This window comes from Cucurbita pepo, chromosome 3 (assembly GCF_057944985.1).
Source record: "Cucurbita pepo subsp. pepo isolate OVF chromosome 3, ASM5794498v1, whole genome shotgun sequence".
Taxonomy (NCBI): Eukaryota; Viridiplantae; Streptophyta; class Magnoliopsida; order Cucurbitales; family Cucurbitaceae; genus Cucurbita; species Cucurbita pepo.
Genome location: NC_141800.1, coordinates 3,057,007 through 3,084,279, shown reverse-complemented (window position 1 = coordinate 3,084,279; position 27,273 = coordinate 3,057,007). Strand labels below are relative to the sequence as shown.

Here is a 27,273-nt window from a genome sequence, read left to right as displayed (position 1 = left end):
TTTGATAAATAAAAAAGAATAGTTGAAAAATATCTAACCTATCAAATATCTAAAAGGAAATTTAACTTTAAGAAGCTACCAAATTAAAAAATAATAATAATCATAAATATACATTAATTATGAAAACTAGAAAAGTCATACATTTTAGAGTGAAATAAATACTAATTATCAAGAATATTTAATTATAATAACTCAAATTTTAGGCATCACATATACAAAAAAAAAAAAAAAAAAAAAAAAAGATATATATTTAAAATTTAATAAATAAACTAGACCCACATTATTTTTATGTTTTTATTTATTTATTTTTTCGGTCTATTTTTGAAAACGGAGCGTTAGAAAAGTGGCAATACGGTCCAATTACGCCGTTACCGTTATATCTAAATATTTTCCATGATTTGAAAATTAAGTGGGCCTGTTGGGCTCCACACATTTGAATTTGGGCTGATTATTAGTCTCCAATGAACTGTTTCCATTTCTGGAAACTAAACGAGATTTTCCTTCTACCTTCGATCTTCGTATTGGCCGGCGCCATTGTAGAGATCTGAAAAGTCCATCTCGGAGGTCGGAATCTATGGCCGATCACCACCACCACCACCACCATCACAGGCCTCACCGTCTCTCAATTCCACCGCGCGCCGTTGGTGCCGCCTCCTCTCGACCTTCTTACCCTCTCTTTCCGTATTCGTCTTCAACCCCAACTCCCACTCCCTCCAAGAGCCGCCTCAATTCCAAATCCTCCAACAAAAGCTCAATTTCATTCCTGTTTTTGCTTCTGTTTTCGCTCCGTTCACTCTATTCGCTCCTCCCATTCCTCCGCTCTTCGCCTTCTTTCTCTCTTTTCCCTTTTTCTTTCTTGGTTTCTTTCTTGTCCTTTCTTCTTACTCTCGTTTTCTCTCCTTTTACCGATTCTTCTTCCGCCTCCAACTTCCATTTTCACAGTTCCAAGCAGAATCGAGACGTTTTCTTTTTCTCTTCGATTTCGCAGTCGCAGATTAAGACTTTGGTTGCTAAGTCTATTCTGCTCGCGGTTGTTTTCCTTCTTCGATTTCAAGCGCTGTTGTATTGTGGAACAGCGGCAATGATTCTAGCTGAACTGACCGGGAATGTGGTGGCTCGATTCTTGGCCGAGGAGCGGAATCAGGCGACTATGGGTGATCGTACTCGAAGTCGGTCTTCTGAGGTTCGCGGGTTTTTGTCCTTATTCTTTGGTTTGTTTCTGTTGTCTATTAGTTGGGACCGAATTGATTGCTTCCCATTTGCAACTTCTTTCATTGATAAATACGGATTTTCTGTGCTTCCTAGAGAGAATTGTATGAGAATTTTGCCTATGTTACTTCCTTTTCTTTCTGGATTCTTGGGTTGTTACGAGCGGATTTCCATGAATTGGGGGACTGTTAGACAATTGGGTCAGAAACGAGTTAGATTAGTTTCACTGTTCTTCACGACGGTCATCCTTTTTGTTCCTGCTGTAATTAGTATGCTCGTGTTTGAAGCGGAGGGGAAGAGTGTTTCCTTAGGAAATCTGGCATGGCCTCTTGCAAACACTGTAGTTTTTGGGGTTCTTTTGAATGAAAATTATGGTGATGATAAATTAGTCAGTTCAAAAGATTTTAGGAGTGAATTTCTCGTCACTTTTGTTTGTACTGTTATTCTAGAGTTGCTGTATTTTCCTGATCTCTCTCTATGGGGATTGTTATTATGTGGATTACTGCTGTATGTGGCTGTAAGAGAGTTAGATCCTGTTTATCTGAACTATCTTGAGCTTGGGGTCGAGTCGTCGGAGTCCATTACCACGACGGTCATGAGACCTATTCATCACATTTTGACTGAGCGGAAGTCTCGAAAGATTGCACTTTTCCTTTTGATCAACACTGGCTATATGGTTGTTGAATTTGTTGCTGGTTTTATGAGCAATAGTCTTGGGCTGATATCAGATGCATGTCATATGTTGTTTGATTGTGCTGCTTTGGCTATTGGACTGTATGCTTCATATATTTCTCGCTTGCCTGCGAACAATCAATTCAACTACGGGCGAGGGCGATTTGAGATTCTTTCAGGATATGCTAATGCTGTTTTCCTGGTATTGGTCGGGGCGCTCATTGTATTGGAGTCGTTTGAGCGAATTTTGGATCCACAGGAGATATCTACAAACAGCTTATTAACAGTTTCTATTGGAGGGCTAGTTGTAAATGTGGTTGGTTTGATATTCTTTCATGAAGAGCATCATCACGCCCACAGTGGATCGGGATCTTGCTCGCATTCGCACTCTCATTCTCATTCTCATGCGAGCTCCCACTTGTTTGCAGACTCTCATCACAAGCATGAATCTCATGAAAGTTCAGTTTCTGTCCATACTGGCCATCATGAGAACAATCAGGTCGACGTTTGCAGTGAGATTCACCTCAGTAACCACCACGAGGATCATCATCATCACGATCACTCTGACCATTGTGACCACAACCATGATCACGACCATCACCATCATCATGACGAATCTTGCAATCAAGACCACCATGGCCATGCTCATGCTGAACCTGATGTGCCCAAAATGGTTTCTCACACTGTTTCAGAAAGTTCACATAGCCACCCTTCAAGACAACCTGTTGAGGGGACAGTCCGAAAGAAGCACCACCATCACCACATTGACCACAACATGGAAGGGATATTTCTACATGTCTTGGCCGATACCATGGGAAGTGTCGGTGTCGTTATATCTACCCTTTTGATCAAATACAAGGGATGGCTAGTTGCCGATCCCGCCTGTTCCATATTTATTTCTATAATGATCATATCTTCAGTCATTCCATTACTTAGAAACTCTGCAGAAATCTTGCTTCAAAGAGTTCCCAGGGCACATGAGCAGGATCTGAAAGAAGCTGTGAATGATATTATGGCGATCTGTGGAGTCCAAGGCATTCAGAACCTGCACGTATGGAGTTTCACTAACACCGACGTCGTGGGAACACTCCGTCTTCATGTCTCAACAGAAACCGACAAGCCTTCTATAAAGGCAAAGGTTGAACACATACTGCATGATGCTGGAATCAAGGACTTGACATTGCAGCTGGAATATAATCGACCATGATCTTGATGAGCTTCTTTTTAACATTGTTTTCATGACTCACTTTGATTATTGGATGATTGGGTTAATCTTCATATTCCTAATCCACATGTCAGCTGATAGACTCCTTTAAATCGATGCGATGCGTCGGGAGTTAAGTAAATTATCCTTATACATTCCTCTTCTAGCTCTGCAAATGCATTGTGAGGAATCTGAATTGATTCTTGTCAAGCTCAGGGAGGAGTTTATAGTTCACGTTAGGCTTGAATCAGCCTACATATTTCCATTGTTGCATCACAGAGAGTGATAGTTCTGTGTTGAATCCTTGTTCTACATTCTTATATACTGACTCAAATGGTAGATTAGTGTCGATGTAATTCATTTATTTTGCTGGATGTAAAGAATGAATTCGAAATGATCTTAAGTATCTTTCACTCTGTCGAAATTCGTTTATATGCATAGCTTGTTTGGACCGACTTTTCTAATGCTTAAAAAATGCATTTGATTCTACAGTTTACTGAATGTTTTTATTGATCTTTAGTTCAAGATAATTCATATCACTATCACCACTTGAGTCAGTATATAAGAATGTGTCTATATACCCTAAAGTCTTCATTGATTGAGTTTTTCAACTTAATCATGATATCATAATATAGTCTTTATTTGTTTAGTTTTTCAACTCGAAGGTATGAACAGCTAAAATATGCATAAAAGCTTGTGAAAATTGTGTTCGTATAGATTGTTTTGTTAGTCACCATAGACCTACGTATACAGTGCTGATGCGTATCAGTCAGGTGATGTACGGCACGGTTGCTTCCATTCCCGATCTGTTTCTCTGTAATTGTAAAAGAAAAGTGAAGAATATTGGATTTTGGAACGTCACTTCACTTTTGGTTCGATGAATTTGCAGTCAACCATGGAGGTACAATCACTAAGATAAAACCTACAGATTTGATGCGCTGGGTCTTCTAGGGTTTTTGTTTTTCTTTGAGTATGGAGAGCTCGGAGAAAGTGGTTGCTGTTATCATGGTCGGCGGCCCAACCAAAGGTATGAACAAAATTTCAAATCTCCGATTCCCTTTCCGGTGATCCGAAAATCTTCTCTTCTGCTTGGCTTGATTTCACTGGTCTGTTTTTCCTTTTTCTTATGCAGGCACTAGATTTCGGCCTCTTTCATTCAATACTCCGAAGCCTCTATTCCCTCTGGCTGGCCAGCCGATGGTTCATCATCCTATCTCTGCATGCAAAGGGGTTAGATTTCAGCTGAATCTTATTTCTGCTTAGTTTGGATGGGTACTTATGATGAACCTTGAATTCTTGTAGATAACAAATTTAGCACAAATTTTTCTTGTTGGATTTTATGAGGAGAGGGACTTCGCTCTTTACGTTTCTTCTTTGTCCAATGAGTTGAGACTGCCTGTGAGGTGACTGCCGATCATCCAATGTACTCAACTTTAGTTATGGCTTGTGCTTATATGGTTCTGAAATGGTGGAGCTTGTTTGACTGTGTTGGCTTGTTTAGGTACTTGAAGGAGGATAAACCCCATGGCTCAGCTGGGGGTATTTATTACTTCAGAGATATTATCTTGGAAGACAGCCCAGTTTGTAATCTTTGCTCTTTCCTTAGTTTATGTTGTGTTATATGGAATAGCAAGATCGTATTCGTGTTTCTCAATCTGCATGATATGAACTTTATTGTGCATTAGTTCTTAGCTAAATTATAAATATAGTCCTTAAGTTCTTCAACGTTCTTCGACGTTGTATGTCGATTTAGTTCTTGTAACTTCAGAAGTTCTCATGTATTGTTTATTGTATGTTTCGCAGTCGTACATCTTTTTACTAAACTGTGATGTTTGCTGCAATTTTCCTCTTCCAGACATGCTTGGTTAGTTTTGTGACTTGTAATTTTTTCTAGGAACCAATTTGTTCATCATCTGCTGTTAACCTAAGTGTTCATAGTAAAGTAAGCGGTGTTTTTCTTTTCTTACTTTACAGAGGCACATAAAAGATCCGGTGGGATGGGAACCATATTAGTCAAAAAGGTTGGTGTATGATCTATGGCTTTCAAAAACAAATGATTATGTAGCCAAAATCAAAAACATGTAACATTATATTCATTTTAGTGCCACTTTATGTCGGATTTATGCTCTTATTTGGCTTCCTGTACAGGTTTCTGCCGAATCGGCTAATCAGTTTGGTGCACTGGTTTCTGATCCAGTCACAAATGAGCTGTTGCATTACACAGAGAAACCCGAAACTTTTGTATGACGTGGTGCTTTTTTTTTTTTTTTTTTTTTACTTCAGTTTATCAAACCTGATCTGCTAATCAGTTGTCCAAGTTCTTCGATATCTATGTTTTCAACTACTGTTTTTTCTTTAATTGCAGGTGAGTGATTTGATCAATTGTGGTGTATATGTATTTACCTCGGAAATTTTTGATGCCATCGAAGATGTCTCTGTTCATCGGGAAGGCAGAGGTTAGAGTGTAAATTGATGCTATATTTTGAACTTTATTGTGATCATGTGCTATATTGACAGCAAATGATGTTTTGCAAGCATAACTTTTTTCATAATACTTATAGTTTTTGCAATATTCATTTCAACTCTAAATAGAGTCTGATTTTTTTTTTTTTTTTCAATTTTTGCAGCTAATCTACGACGTATCTCCAGCTTTGAAGCTCTACAATCTGCAACAAGGTTAGCTACACACCACATTGTCTGTTTTTCTAACTTGAAAATCTCTTAATTTTATTGTAACGTCCCAAGTTCACCGCTAGCCGATACTGTCCTCTTTGGGTTTTCTCTTCCGGGCTTTCCTTCAAGGTTTTACAACACATTTGTTAGGCAAAGGTTTCCACACCCTTATAAAGAATGATTCATTCACCTCTCCAACCAATGTGGGATCTCACATTTATACAACTTACAACTTGATGAGCCCTTGTTTCAGGGTTCTGGGAAGAAAGAAACAATAGAATTTTTTGAGGGTTCGAGAGGTCCCTGAGTGAGGCATGGTTTTGTATTTGGTTCAATGTGTCACTTTGGGTGTCTTTGACTAAGTTTTTTTGCGATTACCCATTGGGAATTATTTTGTTAGATTGGAGGCCTGTTTTTGTAGGTTACGACTGTATTTCTTCATTCTTTTCTCAATGAAAGTTCGGTTTACTCATTAAAAAAAGAAGAAAAAAAACTCCCAGTTTCATACAATGATTTCATACTGAATATGCATAATGCTATATGTTTAGAATATATATATATATATAGATATAGATATATATTTAATTTGGTTATCACTTATCAGTTTCATGTTTAGAAGCAGAAATTCATCAGATTTGAGTACATGAGCCAAACTTTGTATGCTATTTTAAAAATTATTGTTCTCTTGGTCAGTTTTCTTAACACCTCTTGATTCTTAGGTGACCTTTTTTTCCATTATATCTCTTCCAACAGGAACCTTCCTACGGACTTCGTAAGATTAGATCAAGATATTTTGTCGCCCCTTGCCGGAAAGAAACGGTTGTATACGTACCAGACCATGGAATTTTGGGAACAAATCAAGACTCCAGGGTAGAGTAACCACTTCAGCATCTGTGCCTTTTCTCTGTTGTAGTAATACTCGAACTTATGGTATTTCAAAGCCTCGTGCATCTGTATCAACATTGCAGGATGTCTTTGAAGTGTTCGGCCCTTTATCTTGCCCAGTTTCAATTAACCTCTCCCCATCTTTTGGCTACTGGAAATGGTACCAAGAGTGCTAATATCGTTGGCGATGTCTACATTCATCCATCTGCAAAAGTACACTCCACTGCAAAGGTAGGTTTTTTTCCTTCATTTTTCCTTACAATCAATTAACTTACCTTATTCTGTTTCTTAAGATATTCCCTTTTTTAGAGTTCAATATAGAGTTCCGAAGTTTATTATTATGCCTCTCGTCTGTTTACTTGGGCTTCTTATGTCATCATTGTTCAGTTTTTCCCACAACTCTTGTTTCCGATCCCTAGGTGTTACCTAGGCACTCACTTTTCTAGAAGAGTGGGCATGCCTAGCCCTTTGGTTTAATGTGTAACTGCCCTATTTTCCTACTGAAATAGAACCGCTACCCATATGCATGACGTGACCTCTTTTTATGCAGAAAACATTCATTTTAAATAGTTCATAAACGATGTCATGAACTTACACGTTAAAAATAAAAACCTTAAATCAATCCAACACAAATATCTAAAATCACCCCCTCCCCCCCCCCCCCCCCCCCCCCCCGAGAAATATATAAAATAAAAATTCTCTAATTTCTTGGGTCCTTTAAAATGGTTTGTTTTCTCACCATTTCTTTACAATAGTTTTCATCTTTCTTAAGAATATATTTGAATTCTTAGCCAAATTCTAAAACAAAAACAAGTTTTTAAAAGTTACATTTTTTAGGTTTCAAAATTTGGCTTGAATATTGAAGACATCCATAAATGACTTTTTTACACTACCAGATGTTCATGAGAGAAGTTACAAAAATGACATTTTTATGCATCTGACCATTATGAGAGTGGTAACTACAATTTGGCAGCTGCCCTGAATAATTTTTGTATCTAGCCCTGATTACTCTAAAATGTTTTCCTGAACAGATTGGCCCCAATGTCTCTATATCTGCTAACGTTCGTGTGGCTGCTGGTGTGAGGCTTATAAGTTGCATCATCTTGGATGATGCTGAAATTATGGTACGGAATTAGCTACCATGAAGACTAGTAATAAGATATCCCTTGCACATTAGATTTAGAAGATCATGTAACTCTCTTTGACAGGAAAATGCTGTTGTTATACATTCTATTATTGGATGGAAATCATCAGTGGGCAAATGGTCTCGTGTCCAGGCAAGTGCAGTCATGTTCTTATATTTTAAGTTTACTTCGGTTCTTTAGATGGTTAATCTAGACATTGAAGTAGCGCGAGTGTCTTTGAGTTGATGAACCACTCCTTTTCTTCTGTAGCTCGTCGTCGTTTAGTTATTTTTCTGTAACAGCCCAAGCTCATCGCTAGTAGATATTGATCTCTTTGGGCTTTTCCTTCTGCGCTTCCCTTTAAGTTTTTAAAACGCGTCTGATAGGGAGAGGTTTCCACACCCTATAAAAAATGTTTCGTTCTCCTCCCTAACTGATATGGGATTTCACACTCTACCCCCCTTCGGGGTCCAGCGTCCTGGCTGGCACACAGTCTCATGTCCACCCCCCCTTTCGGAGCTCAGCCTCCTCGCTGGCACATCGCCCGGTGTCTGACTCTGATTCCATTTGTAACAGTCCAAGTCCACTGCTAGCATATATTGTCATCTTTGGGCCTTCCCTTTCAGGCTTCCCCTCAAGGTTTTTAAAACGTGTCTACTAGAGTGAGATTTCCACACCCTTATAAAGAATGTTTCGTTCTCCTCCCCAACCGATGTGGGATCTCACATTTTCGGACCATGATTTGGGCTTACCAACCTCCTCTTCAACCTAATTGGAGAATCTTTTTGTAATTCTTCTACTCTTTGGGAGAATCTGTGATTTAGGAAATGCTATCAACTTCGTGCGGTTAGCTTCGCTTGAGAGTGCTTTCTATTCTCTTTTAAATATCTTTCCTAAGGAAATAAAAAACTGGCTGAGATGTTTATGCAATTGAACTGGTTCAGGCAAATGGTGACTTCAATGATAAGCTCGGAATTACGATCCTTGGTACGAATCCTGTACTTGTTTTATTACTTGAGTAAGGGCTGGTGAGAAATTGATGCGGTTAGAACCAACTGAAGGGGGGATTTTGGTGTGTTTTTCAGGAGAAGCTGTGATTGTTGAAGACGAAGTTGTGGTGACCAATAGCATAGTGCTCCCAAACAAGACCCTCAACCTTAGCGTTGCTGAGGAGATTATTTTATAACACCCCATTCTCTTCTCTTTCTCTCTACTAATAAACTTACACACAGTTTTCCTTCAAGTTAAGTAGTTGATTGGGCGATGTTGTATATTCCTTGTTTGGATTCTTAGAGGCAGCTCAAATTTCACTTTGTACTGAATTTCTCCAGGGAAAAAGTTGGAAATCTCTGCTGTTCAACTATTTGTCTGGATTCCTCTTTATCTTGTTTTTCATTGAAAATACAAAAAAAAATCCTAAAGCTAAGTGTATATCTCTGTAAAACAACAAAATTGATTGTACCTTCGACACTATAACTATAGGCAAGACTAGTTGCAAGATGATCGTTAGTCGGCTCAAGCGCAGTATGACACCAAAAGAGCCAGTATGACACCAAAATTTAGAAGCTACAGTCGGATCTGGTTTTTAAAACTAATCATTCAACCCTAAACTTTGTCTTTTACCAAGATTGGCTAAAAAATTGAAAAATCACTCCAATCTCCATGAACTGGATGTGCACCCTCCATATGCTTAAGTCTATTTCTTAGGCACGTGTTTGACTTTCCTGAAGTGGATTAAACCTGTAAAGGAATCCCCTATAGTATAGTTTTCCTCTGAAATTACAAGAAAAATAATCCCATTAAGATCGTGGAAGGAAGATTCAGTGAGGCCATTCAGATAATAGAGAGTACAAATCAAAACAAAATTCTAAAGAACACAATTACAACTCACATAACCGTATAGTTCAGATCATTACTTTCAAGCTACTCTGTCTCTGCTATCTATCTATTCCCAGACATCATCCAAATGTGCAGTTTTGAAAATGTAAGATTCCTCAGTCTCCCACATTATTCCAACCTTCCATCGGATCAATGCCAATCCAACCAAACCAAAAATAAGTACTCCATATCATGAGATCATACAGTTCGAAAACATAAAAGACGAAATCGTCATCCTTGTCCAGTTCCAGAAATATTATGCATGCCCCAGATTCTGGCATCTTTAAGTGGCATTAGATAACCCTGCTAGATTTATTGATCGCCGAGTCGGAAATCGGTTCTTCGTTGATGCTCATTTGGAGGTTATCAGCATTGTTAGATCTCTCAAAAACTGGCATTTCTACAATTTATTAACGTGGCTTCAGTTCCAACTTGTAAGCTTGTACTTCCATGGGAGGGATATGCAGCTGCCCTTCATGAGCAACATCTCCGGACTGTTCATTATATCCGAGCATTTCTGTGTCTTCGTGCAATAGATTTAAGGAAGTTGCTCGTGCGTTTGATACCGCAAGCCCCTTAAACATGTTGAATATATTGACAGGCTCATCAGAAAACCTAGTACAATTTGATCTGGCTGTCTTACAATATGATGAATCCCAGTGTCTCCGATGAAATATTAAAAGAAACCGTGGATCTTCTGGCGATTGCTGAGAGTATTTCAGAGGACGAGGAACCTTAAAGCTGACAATATGCAAGTCACATGGCAAAGGAGCTGCTAAAGGGGAGAAAGATCTTGGGGGTGGCTGCACAGATGAAGCTTGTGGTTTCTTGGCAATAAATGTGTGCAAGGGATAGTTTAAGCGAGCACCGATGCAGTGGGAAAGAAGAGAAGGGCTTAAAGGAGAGTAATTGGAAACAGGATTTAGTTTGGTTGAAACACTCGACTCAAGTGAGATATGGAAAATGACATTCATTGCACGATTATCCCTCACTCCTTGCCCAAGGCCACGTCCATCGTCCATGGACAAACGACGGTCGAGCATAATCTCTAACCATCCATCTTTGAGGCTTGCCACACCCAGAGACTGCCTAGAATGGACAGAGAACCTTTGACCATTGGATCCTTCCATGAATGCCAGAGAAGGCATTGGATAATAATTTCCCTGCAGTGGGATCTTATCATACGACTCTCTCCGACTAATTTGGAAACCATTCAAATCAGAATAAAATATCCTCTTGTTGTCAATATCTGTCTTGTATCTGACTATCAGCTCCTTGTCGTCAAATTCCTTGCCAAGTAGCTCAACATGATATTCCATCTCAATGAGATGCTCCTGAATTGGATTGCCCCCACTATACAAACGAGTGCTATGGGAGATGGGGGATTTCTCCCATCCGGTCTTTGGATAAGAGTAAACTTCCTGCATCAGAGGACCCTCAGTGATCACGGTCAATCCACCTGCTTTTATGATAGATTCAGCGTCACCATTGGGTTTGAATAGGTAGGCCCCACTACCCCAGCTTGTGTACAATGCAATTTCTTCATTCACAACATTTTGGGAACCATTTTTATTAATGATTTTGTGCAACAAACCATGCTTTCCATCAAATACGAGAGACTGGTGCTGGTTCTCGATTACAGCCACGTCATCATCGGCCTTCGAGCATATATACGGAGTAGCGCAAGGTAATGAAGTAGACGTTGAGAAGAATTTTAGTTTGGCTGGTTTTGGCTTTTCACAATCGAATAATCCATTCGCAATATAATATGTTTGCAATCCCAAAGCAGGAACTGAAATTTTCCAGTGGATACGATGCCTCCCTGTAAAAACATTGGCTTTATCATGTTGAAATTCGGGAGAAATCTGGCTTTGAAGACATGTCCAGTTTGAGTCCAATACAGCAACATCTGTCCTGTTGACAATGATCATTGCAACCTCTTCCCTTGTCTGCTCTAGAGGATTAAAAAAGACCACTGATTGATAAGTTCCTTCTTGAAGATCGATTGCTTTATGTACACATTGGGCATCATATTTTGATCTCACCTGTTCTGGTTCAAACTGTGAAGGATTCTGATCAGATTTCTCATGGCGAATTCCAAGTAGTACCTCAATACCTTTAGACATGAAAATATGCAGGTCTTGTAAAGAAGTATGCATCCGAACCCCATAATCCCGTACGACATGATCTTTTGCAGTACCAGTGACCCCGTCATGATGCTGGAAAAGAGCCAAATTTCTTCTGGCAGCTGTCAACTTGTAAGAAAACCCAACAGGCAACTTCTCGCATTGAGACCTCTGGCAAGAACCAAGCAATAAAGCTAATATCATTTCTGCAGCACGAAGTGTTTGCTCCAATACACGATCAACAGCCTTAAAGAAAGGCCTAGAAACATAATACCCACTCCAATAGTCCTGCTGTCTATCAGCATAAGTGAAGAAATCGCCTGACAAAGAGGGAAAACCACCGATCTGACTAGAGCCAACTTCACCAGGAAGTGAATAGTTTATCTTTTCAGCCTCATCACGAAGAGTTCGGAAGTAGTCTTCCAAGGTGCCGAACTTTGCCTCAGCATTTAAACTTGGATTAGAATTAATATAATCAAATAACAACTGATAGTTCTTAAACTGAGCCTCTGCTTCATCAATGCTAACATATCGAAAATCATCTCCAAGAGGAATAAGAAGGGTATTTGTCCTATATAGTACTGATTTCTTTCTATACTGATCAAGTAACATCATTGCCCTCTCTTGAACATTTTCCTTGTTAATCTCAACAGGATCTTGCCTCCAGGGACATAGTTCATATGAAGAACCACGGGATCGGGCAAAGTCAAACTGACAACAGATGGCTGGCTCTGGCCCACAAGTATGTGGAATATCATAAGAATAAAAGGGCATCATGTGCACAAAAATGTCAGTAGTTTCTTCAGCATCCCAACTCTGTCTCCAAATGAATTCTAAATTTTTATGCTGTGCAAGTTCCTTCTTCAGCTCATAATGGGTCCTCTGTATAAGCATGTTCTCAAAGCCCATGCGACGAAGAAGATATGCCATAGTGGGTGAATAACCAAATGGATCTATTGCCCAAGAGTTTTTTGGAACAATGCCAACGGTCTCCTTCAACCACATATTCCCCTCTGCCATCTTGTTTCAATGAAAATAATCAGTAAAAGTAATCCAGAAAGGCAAGCATAGCTAGTTGGAATATAAGCACCCTTTTTCACAATAGAAGAATACAAAGAGGGGAATTGTCTGTGCATTCTAAATTGAGTAATCACGTGCTAATTAGCAGGTAATTTTCAACTCATTGTTACTATTGAATCACCAACACTTTGTTTGCTTGTTTTGCACAATTCCATTTATTGAAATTCTATCTTCTTTCTGAGAAAACACACTTCTTGGATGAAGAAGATAATGCGTCTTGATTAGAGGATCTTATGTTCTATCCTTGTCATTTTGATTTATAGCAAGTAGACCAAAATGGGAGATTTAAAAATAAGCAGGGAAAATTGATATGGTGTGGTATTCCACTATTTCTCAGCCTCAGGCAGATAAATTGTTGTACGTTATGATAAAAACTAACAGAAATATGAATTATGAATTATTTTATGGATAACAATGTACATAACAGATTACTCATAATGGAGATCAAATCATATGCAATAAGCAAGTAATGTTTATTAGTTCAACTCAATAGAGTTCAAGCTTGGAACGCACAATTAGCAAAGAGTTCAGGTTAAAAGTCAAATAACGTAAGAACAACGTACACTTTTATTATCTAAGAAGAAGAATTTATTTTACCTGCTCGATTATAGCAAAATAATGAGAATTGGCCTGCAAAGGAAAGGGATTGGCATGTTAATTTCCAGATTTCAACTTGGCAGAAGATCAAATTGAATAATAGTGCCCCATAAACAGTAAAATCTTTCCAAGGAATGAGCAAGAAACGTATAGCACAAACTTGTTTTTAGATTATAACTTTAATATAAAATGCAATCCAGAGGTTTAGTAATTGTAACCTAATGGAAACTTAAATATCTAGAGCATCACCTGAAGGCATTCGATTGAACCTCAATCCTCCGATAAATATTTCTGCCTGATTGACTACTCCTTACATATTTGCGTTTTGGTGTTTATATTTTTAAGATTAAAAGTTCAGAAGGAAATTTTATCAGAAAACTCCGGTTACCAAGTAGTAACAGAATTTTTCGGTTCTATATAATAAAAATTATTGAACACATGTAGGCATTGGAAATACTCACACATTCTGTTCAAATGACCAAAGAAACCTCACATGCAAGTGAGCATATTACCTCATCGTTCATCACCCAGCCACCTCCCACGATTTCAAGCTGCCCATTTTTAACTAAAGTAACAAACGATTCTTTTTTTTCATCTGAAGCATCCCTCCACCATTTCTCCAGATAAGACATCTCTTCCCATATAAACTTCCGCCGAGAATCCTACAGATTAAAGAACAAGCAATTTTAAAGCAATTAAAAAGGATTTAACTCTCATTCAATTCAGCTACATTTGGAATTGTGCGCTGTCAATCTCCAAAGCAATTCAAGTCCCCACAAAAATCAATTTACGCTTCTGTTCTTATTAATAAACTAAACAAAAGAACAAAACATTTAAATAACTAAACAAAAAAGCATATCCAAGATAATAGGTGATCGGGATGTGCATGTGTGTGTGTATCTTTAAGAATATTACATCACAACTATGGGAGTGGGAGTTCCAACCTGCAATCTCTTCTAAGAGTTGGGACGTCTTAACCATCTTTGTGTAGTTAGCAGGTTCTGCATATTTTATACAAGGTGCTATATTTTGATTTATGCATATCTACTTTGTTAACATAAGAGACAATCTGTACTAAAAATAGGATTAAAACCAAAGAGTTACAAAATCGATCCCCAATTGGAAAAGTAGAAAGAGAATAATTATAGAAGTGCTTTAACGAAGTACATCAAGAGAAGAGGCAATGAGTACAAACTCAAAAGAAATCTTTTAAGTTCCTCTTATAATATCAGACATTTTTCTATTTCTCTCCATCTATATGTTCTGACTCGCCAACTTACTATCCAAACTTTCGAGTTCTTCTTTGGATTTGTGACCGCATAAAATTTTAAGATAAATTGGTTTGACATACTGATAATTGGATAGATTCAAAGACGAACTGGTAATTGGAAGTACCTAATAGCACAGAGTAATGAAAGGACAGCCAGACAGCCAGACAGGATTAGAAAATATGATCAAACTCCTCACAGGTACTCCTACAGTGAACATACCAGTTTGGCTAGAGGCTTCTTCCAGGATCCTAAGCTGGATTCATCGTTAGCACTAATACCACCAAGAAAAATGTTCCTCATCACACCTCTTAGGCCTTTTCTATTTCCAAATCATTTTACAAAGCGAAGGCCAAATAATGTTTATCTCCATCAAAAACACAGAGAAAAGAGATTGCACTGAAAAATCCTCCAGATATATCTATTTGCTAAGCAAGAGATTATAAGGGAGATGCAAAGAAACTGCCCATGATGGAAGCTCATTCAAAGTTTTCTTCATCCCAAACTTCCTTGATAGTTTGCTAGCCTAAGCTTCAGGAAAGCATTAGAAAAAAGGTCTAGAGAATCAAATCCATCACTAAACCTAGATTTATCTTAGAACCACTCCGGCTTCCAACACTAAATTTTATTTTACTAAGTTCCCCCAACATATGAATTTGCCACAAATTTCTTTGTTAGCCATGTCCTCTTCCTTCTATAATTGCCCAAACCTAAACTATCCCAGTAAAAAAAAGCAGTGACAAACTACCAGTTGAACTAATGAAAGCAGACTCCCTTCAAGGATCTTATATAATCTCTTTGCTATCACACAAGGGACCCTAAACACGAAGAAAAAAGTTTAGCCCTAGATATAGAATATTTTTCCAAACCGAAACGATTCGCAGCTTGTTAGCATGTTTGGATGGATGGGATTCAGTCATTCCATCGTGTTGTAGGTTCAAATCTCAGATTCGGTAGGGATTGAATTGAATGTGGTTGTGCTGGTGGTGTAGTATGTTGTTTGATTTGATTTCAAATCATCTTATCTTCCAATGTACTAAGGCAGAGCATAGTTTTCTCCAAAAAGACCTACCAGTCTTCATTACGCCCAATTTCATCAATATCCATTATGAGAATCGAAAACATAAGCCAGAAACTCAATCAGAGAAAACGCCAAAATCATCATTGTGGCCCTAATTCAATTGAGGCACTCAAGAATCAAGATTAAAAAAATAAGAACAAGAACAAGAAGAACTATTGATAAAGACGTTAAGACTTAAAAATTCACCTGTGAAAGCGCGTCAACAATCGTATTAAGTATATGACGAGACTGCTTCTCGTAGTACTCATCAACAGTTAGCTTCCATCCTGGATCGTTATGAGAATGAGGCACCACGAAGATCTTCAATTTCTCCGAATCCCACTCGTCTCCTTTGTAGGTCACTCTCCATCCTTGCTTCCACGGACCACCATCGACGTCCAGAAACTCAATCTTGTCGTACAATTTCTTGGTCGTAATATCCACAGTGGAACTCAAAACCTCATTGTTCCAATTCTCGGACACGATCGGTTTCCGCGGCCTGTGGGATCTGGTAGCGTGCGATTTGATGTGAGATGAAATCGGCTTCGGAACGCCGTATCGGATAAGGACGATGAAGAAGAAGATGAAGGAGACCAAAAGGCCGATGGTGAAGATATTAGCAAAGATGAAGTCACGAATGGCCAACCGCCGGCGATACTTCCGGTTGTGCTTCGGTTTAGCACTGGGTGAAACAGAAGAAAAAGGAAGAATAGAACTGGCCCAACCTCCACGTCGGCTACCTCCGCCGCCGGTGAAGGAGGAGAAGGCCATTTTAGCTAATTCCCTACACTCACCAGAAGTAGAAAGTTGAGCACCGGCTTCGATTTCATTCAATTGAAGAAGATGAGGAAATGGACTTCAGTGATTGAAATTAAGCAACGACCAACGTTTCGTCGTGAACAATCAACCAAGTCAATTGCTCAATAGTCAAGATTCAGTAAAGGAGCATTACGATATCGTTCGATCTGCGAGCAGCGGCCCATCAAATACTGTAGTGGTGGAAGAAATAAGAAAGAAAAAAAAAATCTCAGTAACAATTTGATTTTGTTAATTGATTTCCCCGGGAATCATTTAGTCGATTCGAAAAACAATGATCCAATGAAGAACAAGATTAGTTTATCCAATGTAATAATCACATCACTCTTTCTTTTTTGTTTTTCTCCTAAAAGCATTCACGAAGAGAGAGAATGTTTTTCTAGGGTTTTGTGATCAAACAAATTTATGCGGGAAGCTCTCTTTGAAGGCGATTTTTCTTTTTCTTTTTCTTTTTTTAATATTAAATAACTGCTAAATTAATTTTTAAAAAAATACTATAAACTTTAAAAAAAAAAAAAAAAAAAAACTCTAAAAATATTGTTACATTAACTTTAGATGAACAATTAAATACTTTTAAATTTTAAAAAATTCACTAATACATTCTTACCCTTTTTAATTAAAAAATACATATACATAGTATTATATTTAAAAAAATATCTATAGGACTCTTTCACCCTGTCTAGAAATGGTATGCCAACATGTTTTCTCCTTAACCAATCAAAGTCTTATGATGGCAATAATTGCTTTTGCCGTTAAAAGTCAACCGGTCTTCCCCGCATTTAGAGAGTGATACCACTTGGCAAAGGGGAAAAGGTATAGGCATCAGCAGAAAGGCAAATAAAGGCATAGGTAGCAGATCTACCAGTATCACTATCGGTAACTTCAAATGCTTAATTAACTGCGATTCGACTCAGAGAAACGACTTGAAACTTGGGTATGACAAGAGTGTCAGCAAAATTCATTTTTAATTTTTTTAAAATTAATATTAACCCATTTAACTGTGTAGATTGAAAAAAAGAGTTATAGATGGATAAGAGATAATTGTTAATATTATATTTTAAAATATAATATTAAAGATTTTTACTCAAAATTGGAAGATATTTTTGAATTTTATGAAATTTTAGGTGTATTATTTAAATTTTTAAAAATGGGGGAGTATATATATATATATTATATTAATTTAGGTTTCTTTTTAAAATTGGATGCTATTAATATAATTTTCGAAGAGTAAGAATTTTTTTTTAAACGGTCAAAACTTATTAAAAGCAAAATTAATATTCAACGTGCAAAGAAGGGGACGAGAAAGGAAACCCCATAGAATTGGTGCTGGTCGGTCAATTTTGCTTGCGGTCTTCAATACCCGTTCTGATATATCGGCCCGCCGCCGGGTAACGGAACACTCCACGAGGAAACGGAGCTCAACAGGCAGATCGGCGGGCGAACTCTGGTTCTGCGACGGCGATTTGCTTCCTTGTGGCTTTATAACAATCCTATTATTTCACCGGTAATTCCAATGCATTTTTCTTCGGTTACTGATGAATTTTGCTCTACGCTATTTGCGTCGATAGACAAATTCCAGATCTGCTTCTGTCTTGATTTCCGCAGTGTGTAAAGCCTTTGAGTTTGTTCATTTCGTTTATCCTTTTGCTCATATGGAGGTGGTTCTGTTTCTATTCCTGTCAATAATCTTGTGTTTTGAGTGAGCGCGTAGGACTTTTGTTATTGTTTGTCTGTAAATATTGTCATGGATTGTTCGTTGTTAGATCTGCAACGGGTACCTTTAACCACCAAAGGTATAAGTGAAGAAAGGGAAATGAACAACGACCTCTTAGTTGATTGTTTGGAGTCTATAGATGTGAATTATTGATTGTATTGATTTTTTTTTTTTTAATTTCGGAACTTTCCTTTTAACTAATTTTGTGCAGTTGCATCAATTTTGCATAGTTTTTTTGACGTAAATTCTTTCCTATCATAGCTAAATATATAAGGATACTTGCTAGAGATTGAAGAGAAGGGTAAAAGGAATTAGTAGAGTGAAAAGGAAACCTGTACAATGTCTGCGCAGAAGATTGAAACTGGCCATCAAGATATGGTCCATGATGTACAAATGGACTACTTTGGCAAACGCATAGCAACAGCTTCTTCTGATTTTACCATTAAAATTATTAGCGTTAGCAAAAACTCTGCTTCACAACTCTTAGCTACATTGAATGGTCATAGAGGCCCAGTTTGGCAAGTTGCTTGGGCGCACCCAAAGTTTGGTTCAATGATAGCTTCCAGCTCTTACGATGGTCAAGTGATAATCTGGAAGGAAGGCAATCAAAATCAATGGTTGCAGGCTCATGTTTTTAATGCACATAAGTCTTCGGTGAACTCCATTGCCTGGGCACCCCATGAACTTGGCCTCTGCTTGGCCTGTGGATCATCTGATGGAAGTATATCAGTCTTTATTGCTAGATCGGATGGTGGCTGGGACAGTAATCAAATCGAACAGGCCCACCCTGTCGGAGTTACCTCAGTTTCATGGGGCCCTACTACGGCTCCAGGTTCCTTAGTTGGTTCGGGTTTGGTGGACCCTGTTTGGAAGCTAGCTTCTGGGGGCTTTGATAGTACAGTGAAGGTGTGGACACTAAAAGATGGAAGCTGGAGGAGAGATTCTTCCCCTGCCCTTCAGATGCACACAGATTGGGTGAGGGATGTGGCTTGGTCGCCAAACCTAGGGCTTCAAAAATCCACCATTGCAAGTGGTTCCCAGGATGGGACAGTGATTATTTGGTCTGTTACAAAGGATGGAGGGAAATGGGAGGGCACAGTGATGAATGATTTTAAGACTCCAATTTGGAAGGTTTCATGGTCATTGACTGGAGACTTGTTGGCCGTTGCTGATGGGAATAACCATTTTACTTTGTGGAAAGAAGTGGTCAATGGAAAATGGCAGCAAGTAACTACAGTTGAGCCTTAGGTTATTCAGTGTTTGTCTTTGTCATTCCCTTGTGTTCTGTGTCTTGTCAAAAGCATGTTGTTCAATATTGTTTAAGCAATTTCCCTATATTTTGTTCACAATCTTTTGTACTATTATTGCATGTTTTCACAACTTAATCAGATTTTGGGGGTGAGAAATGAGTAATATTTTCTGCTTTTATTTAAATTCCCTGGTTTGGGTCTTTTTATTGATGGACTGCTAGAATTTAAGAAGCAGACACTTAGTTCCATACTTGGACACTCCGACACTTTTTACACACGTATCACGCATTTGTTAGTACAACAAATATGCGTTAAACACTAGTTGTAGTTGTACGAAATAAGGAGAATAACCTAAGAGCCATGGGAAAGAAGGCCAAGACAAACAAACAGAAGAATAACCTACAATTACAAGTAAGAACTAGTTGTGAGTGACGAGAAATTTGAGAAACAAGACTGAGACCAACAGCTTTAGAAAGGCATTATTATGCACAGCATATCAGACCTTGTCCCATAAAATATACCACTCGTAAAATGTCTGTCCACTCAGCTCGAGCAAGATGCTCCATGAAATAGACCAGAAGCTGACCATTAGACCTTGTCCCTTTAATGGAGATTTGAACCACTTCCTATAACAAAACTATGTAATCCTATATCACAAGATTGACCGGAAATTTTGTAGAAATCTGCTCCACATTGGAGATGAAATGCCTGAAAATATGATTCTACTCTGCATCTTCCCTGTGCAAGATGTCACTGAGGTCAAAGGTAGAACAGAACTTTGAAAGAGATGGAACTGTGGATAGATAGTATCATTGATGATGAACCTCCCTTGTCTTGGTCTTGTGGAGAAAAATTATTCTGAAATTTTTTGTCACTTGATTGTTCTGATCTGTAGAAATAAAAAGTTAGTTTGTCTAGTGTTGATCTCCTCATATGCCTGTTACATTAAACTGACTTGATGTTTCACTTCGTAAGATCTTGAACCACATGATAACCACATGATTGCCTCATGCTAGCAAGGGGTGTACATTAAACCCGACAACCCGAGTCGACCCAACCTGAACTATAGGGATTGGATTAGGTTGGGTTAATTTTTCTGAACCCGAATAAATTCGGTTTGGTTTCGGGTTCATTAAACAAAACCTATAAATTATATTAAGATATGTTACATATTCACGGGTACGTTGGAGTGGTGATTTCATGCTGGCTGCTTGCATGGGGGAAAAACAAACTGCTTTGGCATTGTTTGTTGATTAAGTGGTTGTGACATTTCTTCATGGAGTCTGATGCTTTGTGGTACAACATTATTATGAGCAGAAATGGCCAGCACCCTGGGCAGCAAGTCGTAGTTCTAACTCTTAGGGATTTGGTAAAAACCTCTTCAAGCGATTGCATCTAGTTTCTTTTTTCTCTGAGTTTGTTAGATACTCGTTTCGAAAGAGCTTGAAAGTTTACTTCTAGAACGATTGTTGGTTTGGCGATAAACCCTTTTGTGAGTTGTTTCCTCGTTTAGATCGTCTTTCTTAGAAAAAGAATCATTTGATGACTTTGATAGTTTAGAAAATGCGATAAGTCACAATCTCGACAACTAATATGCAAAGCGTTTGATGAGGATCGGTGTGTTTAACAAATGTTTTTGGTATTGCATTAATGACAACCATTTTGCTGTTATCCAAATTCCAAAAAATGCAGGCAATGTTCATTCTCTTCCTAATCTTTCGTGATCAAATGCACAAGGTTTAGAGGATTGATGTGTTTAACTAATGCTATGGTATTATATTCATGGGCTGTCTATTTGCTATCACATTCAAATTCCAAAAACCATACAGGCAAGTTCCACCCTTTTCCTAATTTCTTCTCATTAAATGCCTATGAACTTTACCATTATTGCTTTAGGGTTCGTTAGACTATTATTGCTTTAAGGTTCGTTTAGATTTTAAAGTCAGTTTATCGAATTTCTCGTGTTTAAGAGATTTGTAAAGTACCCACTAAATTTTTGTAAAGTACCCACTAAATTTTAAGGTTCGTTTCTTAATCAAAGAAGTTCATTTGGATTTTAAAGTCAGTTTATCGAATTTCTCGTGTTTACGAGATTTGTAGTACCCACTAAATTTTAAGGTACTATAACAGTACCAATACGGTTACTGATCACATTAGCATCCTTTTAAAAATGACATGAAATCTATCAGTATTTTTACAAAATACTTATAAAAGCAAAATCAGAATGTGAAAAAAAAGACGATGTGATACTCTTGTAATACTAAAGTTTTTCTAATTTGTGCAATACCAATTATTTGTGAAAGAAGGAATTAGGCAAGTCGAATAGATTTTGTTTGACTAATTTTGATCGACATTGACCTTCTACAAATACTTGGTCTTTCTTCATTTAAGTTATAGAATGGACCACCATCCACTTCAAATCCTTATTTTGTGTTGGGAAAATATTTAAATCAGGCTTATTAATGGAAAAATGAATGGTTTGGATGAGTTCTTCAGCAAATTCTTGATAAGAGAATTTGTTGTTATTTGAAAATAGTATTCAAAATTAATTTTTTTTTTAATAAAAAATTCAATTTCTTATGGTTGATTCAATAGAGTTCATTTTAATATTAAAAAAAATGCTTAAGTCAATATCTATTCAAAGTTAAATTAGAAAATACGTACAAAATTCAACTAATAAACAAAACACTTAAATAAAAATATATTTTAATATGATTAAAGGAATCAATTTTCACACATAAAAAAAATATATTATTTACCAAATAAAAATCAAATTTAAAATTTGTTAATAGTAAAAAAAATATCTTCTTAATTTTAATTAAGTATTTAAAATTGAATTATTACCGGTTCACAAAACAACAAATTATATAAATAATAAATACGAACCTAACTTAATTAATTATGCATCATATTGTAATGGTAGAATTTTAATTGATATAATTATTAATTTTAAATTTTAAATAATTTAGATCTATTAAATATTTAATTTGAAAAATATTAAAAAAAAAAAAAATTTAACGTAAAAAATAATTAAAAAAAAAGGGTTATTTTTGTAATTAGTTTAAACCGAACCTTTTTTTGGCAATTTTAATTTTTAAATGTCATTATTAACCTAATTTACTCACATGGAGTATATTAATATGTGAACTGAAGTCGTGAGTTGTAATCGCGCAATTACGAGATTCCGAAAGCGAAGCTCAGAGATGGAAACGCAATGGGATTTTGATTGGTAGAATCTCTGCGAGCGCAGGCAGTCCACATAATAGGGGGAGGGCCATTGAAGGGATCCTCGAAGCTTTTGTTGTTGTCCTTCGTTCTAATGGCGGCCTCTGCTCGAGCGTTCTTCCTATCTCGCATCACCGATTTTTCAATCAAACCCCGTCTTCCTCCACCACCTCCGCCGCCCTTGCCTTCTTTTTCTTATTCACATCTTGGCCTTCAACGGCGGCGTTTTCCCTCAACGTCTGGAGCAACAACTGTCAGCTGCCTTATCTCCGGGGTTGATGGCGGCGGAGTTTCCGATGACTTTGTTTCCACTCGGAAGTTGAAATTCGATCGCGGGTTCTCCGTAATCGCTAATATGCTTAAGCGGATTGAGCCGCTTGATACATCTAATATCTCCCAGGGTGTTTCTGATGCTGCTAAGGATTCCATGAAGCAGACTATCTCTTCAATGTTGGGTTTGCTTCCGTCTGATCAGTTCGCTGTCACCGTTAGGGTTTCCAAAAGCCCTCTCCATAATCTCCTCTCTTCGTCAATTATCACCGGGTAAGGAGTTGATCGATTCTTTGCTGTCTACTGAAGTTTGATGAATTTGTTCATGTGTTGGGGACGTTTTCCGTCAGATTTTTGGAATTCTGATGAGTGCCTCTGTATAGGTACACTCTTTGGAATGCGGAGTATCGGTTGTCTTTGACGAGGAATTTCGATATCTCGCCGGATAATTTGACTGGCTTCGACAGGTCGAAACCGCTGGAAGTTTCGGACGTTGAGGAGATTCGGGTGGGCGTTGATTCTAATTTGGAAGATTTGGATACAAGGCCTCGTCTCTTAACTGGTTTTTCGCCCGAGGCGTTGAAGTACATCCAGCAGTTGCAGTCGGAATTGTCAAATCTCAAGGATGTAAGGATTTACTGAGTTGTTAACAATCTTCACCTGTTGACAACACATTTCTTCTATTGTCCATCTATGACTTGACTAACTGAATTCTCAAAATCATTTCTAAATTATTAAATGCAAACCTTTAACTCTCTTGAAAAAATTCAGTATCCTAAATGCGGGCGGAGTCTTTCATTTGTTTTATGATCTTCTTTCTAAAAATTAACAAATGAAGGGTTTCATTTACTATGTTAAGACGCAAATTATTTGGATACAACTCCTCATAGTTTTATGCTATTAGCTATGTTATTTAGTGGGTGTATGCTGTATTAATTCATACTTGCAGACATGAGTTTCCATGTTATCCCTGTACAACTGCATATATTTTTGTCTAATGTTCAGTTGGATCTTTTTGTTTAGAATGTGATTTGTTTCGCATCAAGCTTGAATTTAAATGTATTTTCTGCTATTAGTAATTGATTGTCAGGTGCCAGAAACTAACCAGTTTCTGTATGTAATCAAGAATGAAATGCTAATATACTCCTATTTGTTATATTGTTGAGGTTTTGAGTATTGAAGTTGTAACCGCCCAAGCTCACCGAGTAGATATTGTCCTTTTTGGGCTTTTTCTTCCATGCTTAGCTCAAGGTTTTAAAACGCCTCACTAGAGAGGTTTCCACACTCTTATAAAGAATGCTTTGTTCCCTTCTCCAACCGATCTCACAATCCATCCCTTGGGGGCCAGTGTACTCGAGTACACCGCCTAGTATCTAACTCTGATACTATTTGTAACAACCCAAGCCCACTTCTGGCACACCACTACTAGTAGCCTGCCTGGTGTCTGGCTTGTGCCATTACCCTCGGGCCCATGCGCGATTGGCCACTTGTGTGCCATCTTGCATAATCGTGCCCATGCCTTGATTCGAGCCTCAACTAACCTAATTTTTGAAGCATTCCTCGTAAGAGTGTCAAAACATCTCCCTCGTAGACGCGGTTTAAAACCTTGAGGGGAAGCCCGGAAGGGAAAGTTCAGAGAGGATAATATCTGCTAGCAGTAGGCTTGGGCTGTTGCATCTTTCCCTTCGGCTATTTACCTAGTTTTACATTATTGTGGATGTATTTGCAGTTAGATTGAATAACTTGGTTTAATTTCAGGGATCATCTCCATCTTTATCTTGGTTGCTTATCTTGCATGTAGCTAGATGTCATCAATTTGATAGAAAAATGTAGACTCCAAAAGAAAACCGTTAGGTTGGCTATCAAGTTTAGTAGTACATGCTTAGATTTTAGCTTTGTGGTCAAACGTAACCTGCTATCATCTCATGTTCTTTGGTTCGATCATATTCGGGCTCCTTTAATTTACGTTCAAAGGGTTAAGACAAAATAAACTCTATTGCTTATTTTCTTCAGCATATTTCAATTAATTATCTGCCTTTTAGTATATTCATTCAGTCAAGATAGGAAGGTTTTCCTGTCTATTGGGATGAGACCAAATGCTTTCTCTGACTTGTTAAATTCACGTGCCCTGCATCTTCATGATCCGCTGCTTTACCTTCCCATCTGTTGTTCTGAATGTGTCAGGAACTGAATGCTCAGAAGCAAGTGAATATGCAGATGGAACATGGCAAAGAAAACAGGAATGATTTGTTGGAGTATCTGCGGTCTTTGGATTCTAATATGGTATTTCATTTTTTTTTTTGGTGCATACGTAACTATATTGTTGTGCATATATGCCTTTATTTTCCTTGTTGGAAGTAAGCCCGTGCTGATTGTTACCCAAGCTGTTGAACTTCTTCTTCATTCTGGGGGCCCTCATACTTATCTCCACGTTTATTATTTAGGTGACCGAACTCTGCAAACCATCTACATCGGAGGTGGAGGAAATCATTCACGAGCTTGTTGGAAACATATTGCAAAGGTTCTTCAAAGATGATGCTAGCTCTACTTTCAATGAGGATTCGAGTGTGGCGGATTTAGAGAAACTTGCAGATGTTGGCAGTGAGTTTTGTGATACTGTAGGCACATCTCGGGATTACCTAGCAAAGCTCTTATTCTGGTTAGTTAAAAATTCCATGGTTAAACAAACTAAGAACTTAGAACTTTGAAGCAAGACATGTTTTAGGCTCTAAGATAATATTGAAATGAGGCGCATGTCCAATGATCTAACTTGTTGATCTGCTGCAGGTGTATGTTATTGGGGCATCACTTGAGAAGCTTGGAGAATAGACTGCAGTTGAGCTGTGTCGTTGGGTTGTTATGATTTGTAAGAGAAGGAAGTGTACATTCTTTCTGTACCCCTACCCCACCCCACCCCACCCCCAAATGTCTTTATATTATGTCCATACCTTACCTACCTTTCTATAATTGTTTTTTTTTTTTTTTTTTTTTTTTTTCTTTCTTTCAATAAAAGGTTTAATTGGGTGACTATCATTGTCCATCAAGCAAAACTTCTGTTACGCTTGCACGATGATAACTTTACAAGTTTAAAATAACTATTTCGAGATATATAACAAATTTATCAATTAATTAACTAGTGCTTTGTGATGTCTAAAAAATGTTTTAATCTGAGTCAATTCAACTTTGCAAGTTAGTTATAAAAAAATGTTTTAATCCGAACAAATTCAACTTTGTAAATTTTATAATCTATTTAAAATTTTAAATATCTAATTTTATATTAATAATCTATTTAAAATTTTAAATATCTATTCTATATGAGAGTAGTCATCTATCTATTTTATATGAGAGAAGAGTGAAATATTTTTAAATATCTTTCATATTTACTTAAAATTTTAAATATCTTTCATATTAATTAATAAATGGATGAAGAGTGAGATAAGTTTATTTTCGGAAAATTTTAAATATCGGAAAATTTTAAATATCTTTTATATTAATTTTAGAAAAGTGAGATAAAGATACCTATATTTAGCAGATAAGAAATATCTAAAATAACTTTATATTAAATTCTTATATTAAATATCTAAAATAACTTTTATATTAAATTCTTATATTAAAAGAAAATTTTAAATAAGAAAATTTTAAATATTTTTTATATTAATTAATATAAGAAAGTTTTAAATATCTTCTATATTAATTGATTTTATACGATAAAGAGTGAGATAGATCTATTTACCGGGAGGAAAGAAATATCTCAAATAACTTTTATATTAAACTCTTATATTAATTGATTTTATATTAAACTCTCATACCGGAAAGAAATATCTAAAATAACTTTTATATTAAACTCTTATATTAATTGATTTTATATTAAACTCTCATACCGGAAAGAAATATCTAAAATAACTTTTATATTAAACTCTTATATTAATTGATTTTATATTAAACTCTCATACCGGAAAGAAATATCTAAAATAACTTTTATATTAAACTCTTATATTAATTGATTTTATATTAAACTCTCATACCGGAAAGAAATATCTAAAATAACTTTTATATTAAACTCTTATATTAATTGATTTTATATTAAACTCTTATACCATAACTTTTATATTAAACTCTTATATTAATTGATTTTATATTAAACTCTTATATTAATTGATTTGAAGAGTGAGAGAAGTCGAAGGAAATATCGGTTTAGGGGAAGTAGCAGTTAAGTTTGATT

The 27,273-nt window shown here is 37.0% G+C and overlaps 5 protein-coding genes across 5 annotated transcripts; 4 read left to right on the top strand and 1 right to left on the bottom strand.

Moving 5' to 3' along the window:
- The first annotated feature begins 484 nt into the window (after positions 1-484).
- Positions 485-3,501, top strand: LOC111790813 (uncharacterized). The gene has a single exon (XM_023671877.2). It carries the CDS (start codon positions 575-577, stop codon positions 3,086-3,088), a length of 2,514 nt encoding a protein of 837 aa, XP_023527645.2. The 5' UTR covers positions 485-574; the 3' UTR covers positions 3,089-3,501.
- Positions 3,502-3,575: 74 nt separating this feature from the next.
- Positions 3,576-9,130, top strand: LOC111790814 (uncharacterized). The gene is made up of 16 exons (XM_087121905.1): positions 3,576-3,858; positions 3,975-4,112; positions 4,218-4,315; positions 4,388-4,488; positions 4,587-4,665; positions 4,889-4,949; positions 5,060-5,106; positions 5,234-5,326; positions 5,451-5,541; positions 5,713-5,761; positions 6,512-6,628; positions 6,727-6,874; positions 7,675-7,767; positions 7,852-7,920; positions 8,712-8,754; positions 8,853-9,130. The coding sequence occupies exons 2-16, from the start codon at positions 4,058-4,060 to the stop codon at positions 8,951-8,953; spliced, it is 1,245 nt and encodes a 414-aa protein (XP_086978031.1). The 5' UTR covers positions 3,576-3,858; positions 3,975-4,057; the 3' UTR covers positions 8,954-9,130.
- A 480-nt stretch (positions 9,131-9,610) lies between these two features.
- On the bottom strand, positions 9,611-16,962 carry GMII (golgi alpha-mannosidase II). The gene is made up of 4 exons (XM_023671170.2): positions 15,984-16,962; positions 13,961-14,110; positions 13,449-13,481; positions 9,611-12,791 (listed from the first exon to the last, which is right to left on the bottom strand). The coding sequence occupies exons 1-4, from the start codon at positions 16,545-16,547 to the stop codon at positions 10,056-10,058; spliced, it is 3,483 nt and encodes a 1,160-aa protein (XP_023526938.2). The 5' UTR covers positions 16,548-16,962; the 3' UTR covers positions 9,611-10,055.
- Positions 16,963-17,870: 908 nt separating this feature from the next.
- Positions 17,871-19,740, top strand: LOC111789653 (protein transport protein SEC13 homolog B). The gene is made up of 2 exons (XM_023670289.2): positions 17,871-18,096; positions 18,568-19,740. The coding sequence occupies exon 2, from the start codon at positions 18,646-18,648 to the stop codon at positions 19,552-19,554; it is 909 nt and encodes a 302-aa protein (XP_023526057.2). The 5' UTR covers positions 17,871-18,096; positions 18,568-18,645; the 3' UTR covers positions 19,555-19,740.
- A 2,970-nt stretch (positions 19,741-22,710) lies between these two features.
- LOC111786074 (seed maturation-like protein) lies at positions 22,711-26,081 on the top strand. The gene is made up of 5 exons (XM_023666429.2): positions 22,711-23,324; positions 23,435-23,678; positions 25,236-25,334; positions 25,496-25,710; positions 25,839-26,081. Exons 1-5 carry the CDS (start codon positions 22,876-22,878, stop codon positions 25,912-25,914), a joined length of 1,083 nt encoding a protein of 360 aa, XP_023522197.1. The 5' UTR covers positions 22,711-22,875; the 3' UTR covers positions 25,915-26,081.
- The last annotated feature ends 1,192 nt before the right edge of the window (positions 26,082-27,273 follow it).

Coding starts and splice junctions, on each gene's coding strand:
- LOC111789653 (XM_023670289.2), top strand. CDS start 18,646: ATGTCTGCGCAGAAGATTGAAACTGGCCATCAAGATATGGTCCATGAT.
- LOC111790813 (XM_023671877.2), top strand. CDS start 575: ATGGCCGATCACCACCACCACCACCACCATCACAGGCCTCACCGTCTC.
- LOC111790814 (XM_087121905.1), top strand. CDS start 4,058: ATGGAGAGCTCGGAGAAAGTGGTTGCTGTTATCATGGTCGGCGGCCCA. Junction 5,542..5,712: donor TGTTCATCGGGAAGGCAGAG/GTTAGAGTGTAA, acceptor CAATTTTTGCAG/CTAATCTACGACGTATCTCC. Junction 8,755..8,852: donor GCTCGGAATTACGATCCTTG/GTACGAATCCTG, acceptor TGTGTTTTTCAG/GAGAAGCTGTGATTGTTGAA.
- GMII (XM_023671170.2), bottom strand. CDS start 16,547: ATGGCCTTCTCCTCCTTCACCGGCGGCGGAGGTAGCCGACGTGGAGGT. Junction 14,111..15,983: donor TTGTTGACGCGCTTTCACAG/GTGAATTTTTAA, acceptor TTTAATCTGTAG/GATTCTCGGCGGAAGTTTAT. Junction 12,792..13,448: donor ATTTTGCTATAATCGAGCAG/GTAAAATAAATT, acceptor CATTGAAACAAG/ATGGCAGAGGGGAATATGTG.
- LOC111786074 (XM_023666429.2), top strand. CDS start 22,876: ATGGCGGCCTCTGCTCGAGCGTTCTTCCTATCTCGCATCACCGATTTT. Junction 23,679..25,235: donor AATTGTCAAATCTCAAGGAT/GTAAGGATTTAC, acceptor TGAATGTGTCAG/GAACTGAATGCTCAGAAGCA. Junction 25,335..25,495: donor GGTCTTTGGATTCTAATATG/GTATTTCATTTT, acceptor TTTATTATTTAG/GTGACCGAACTCTGCAAACC.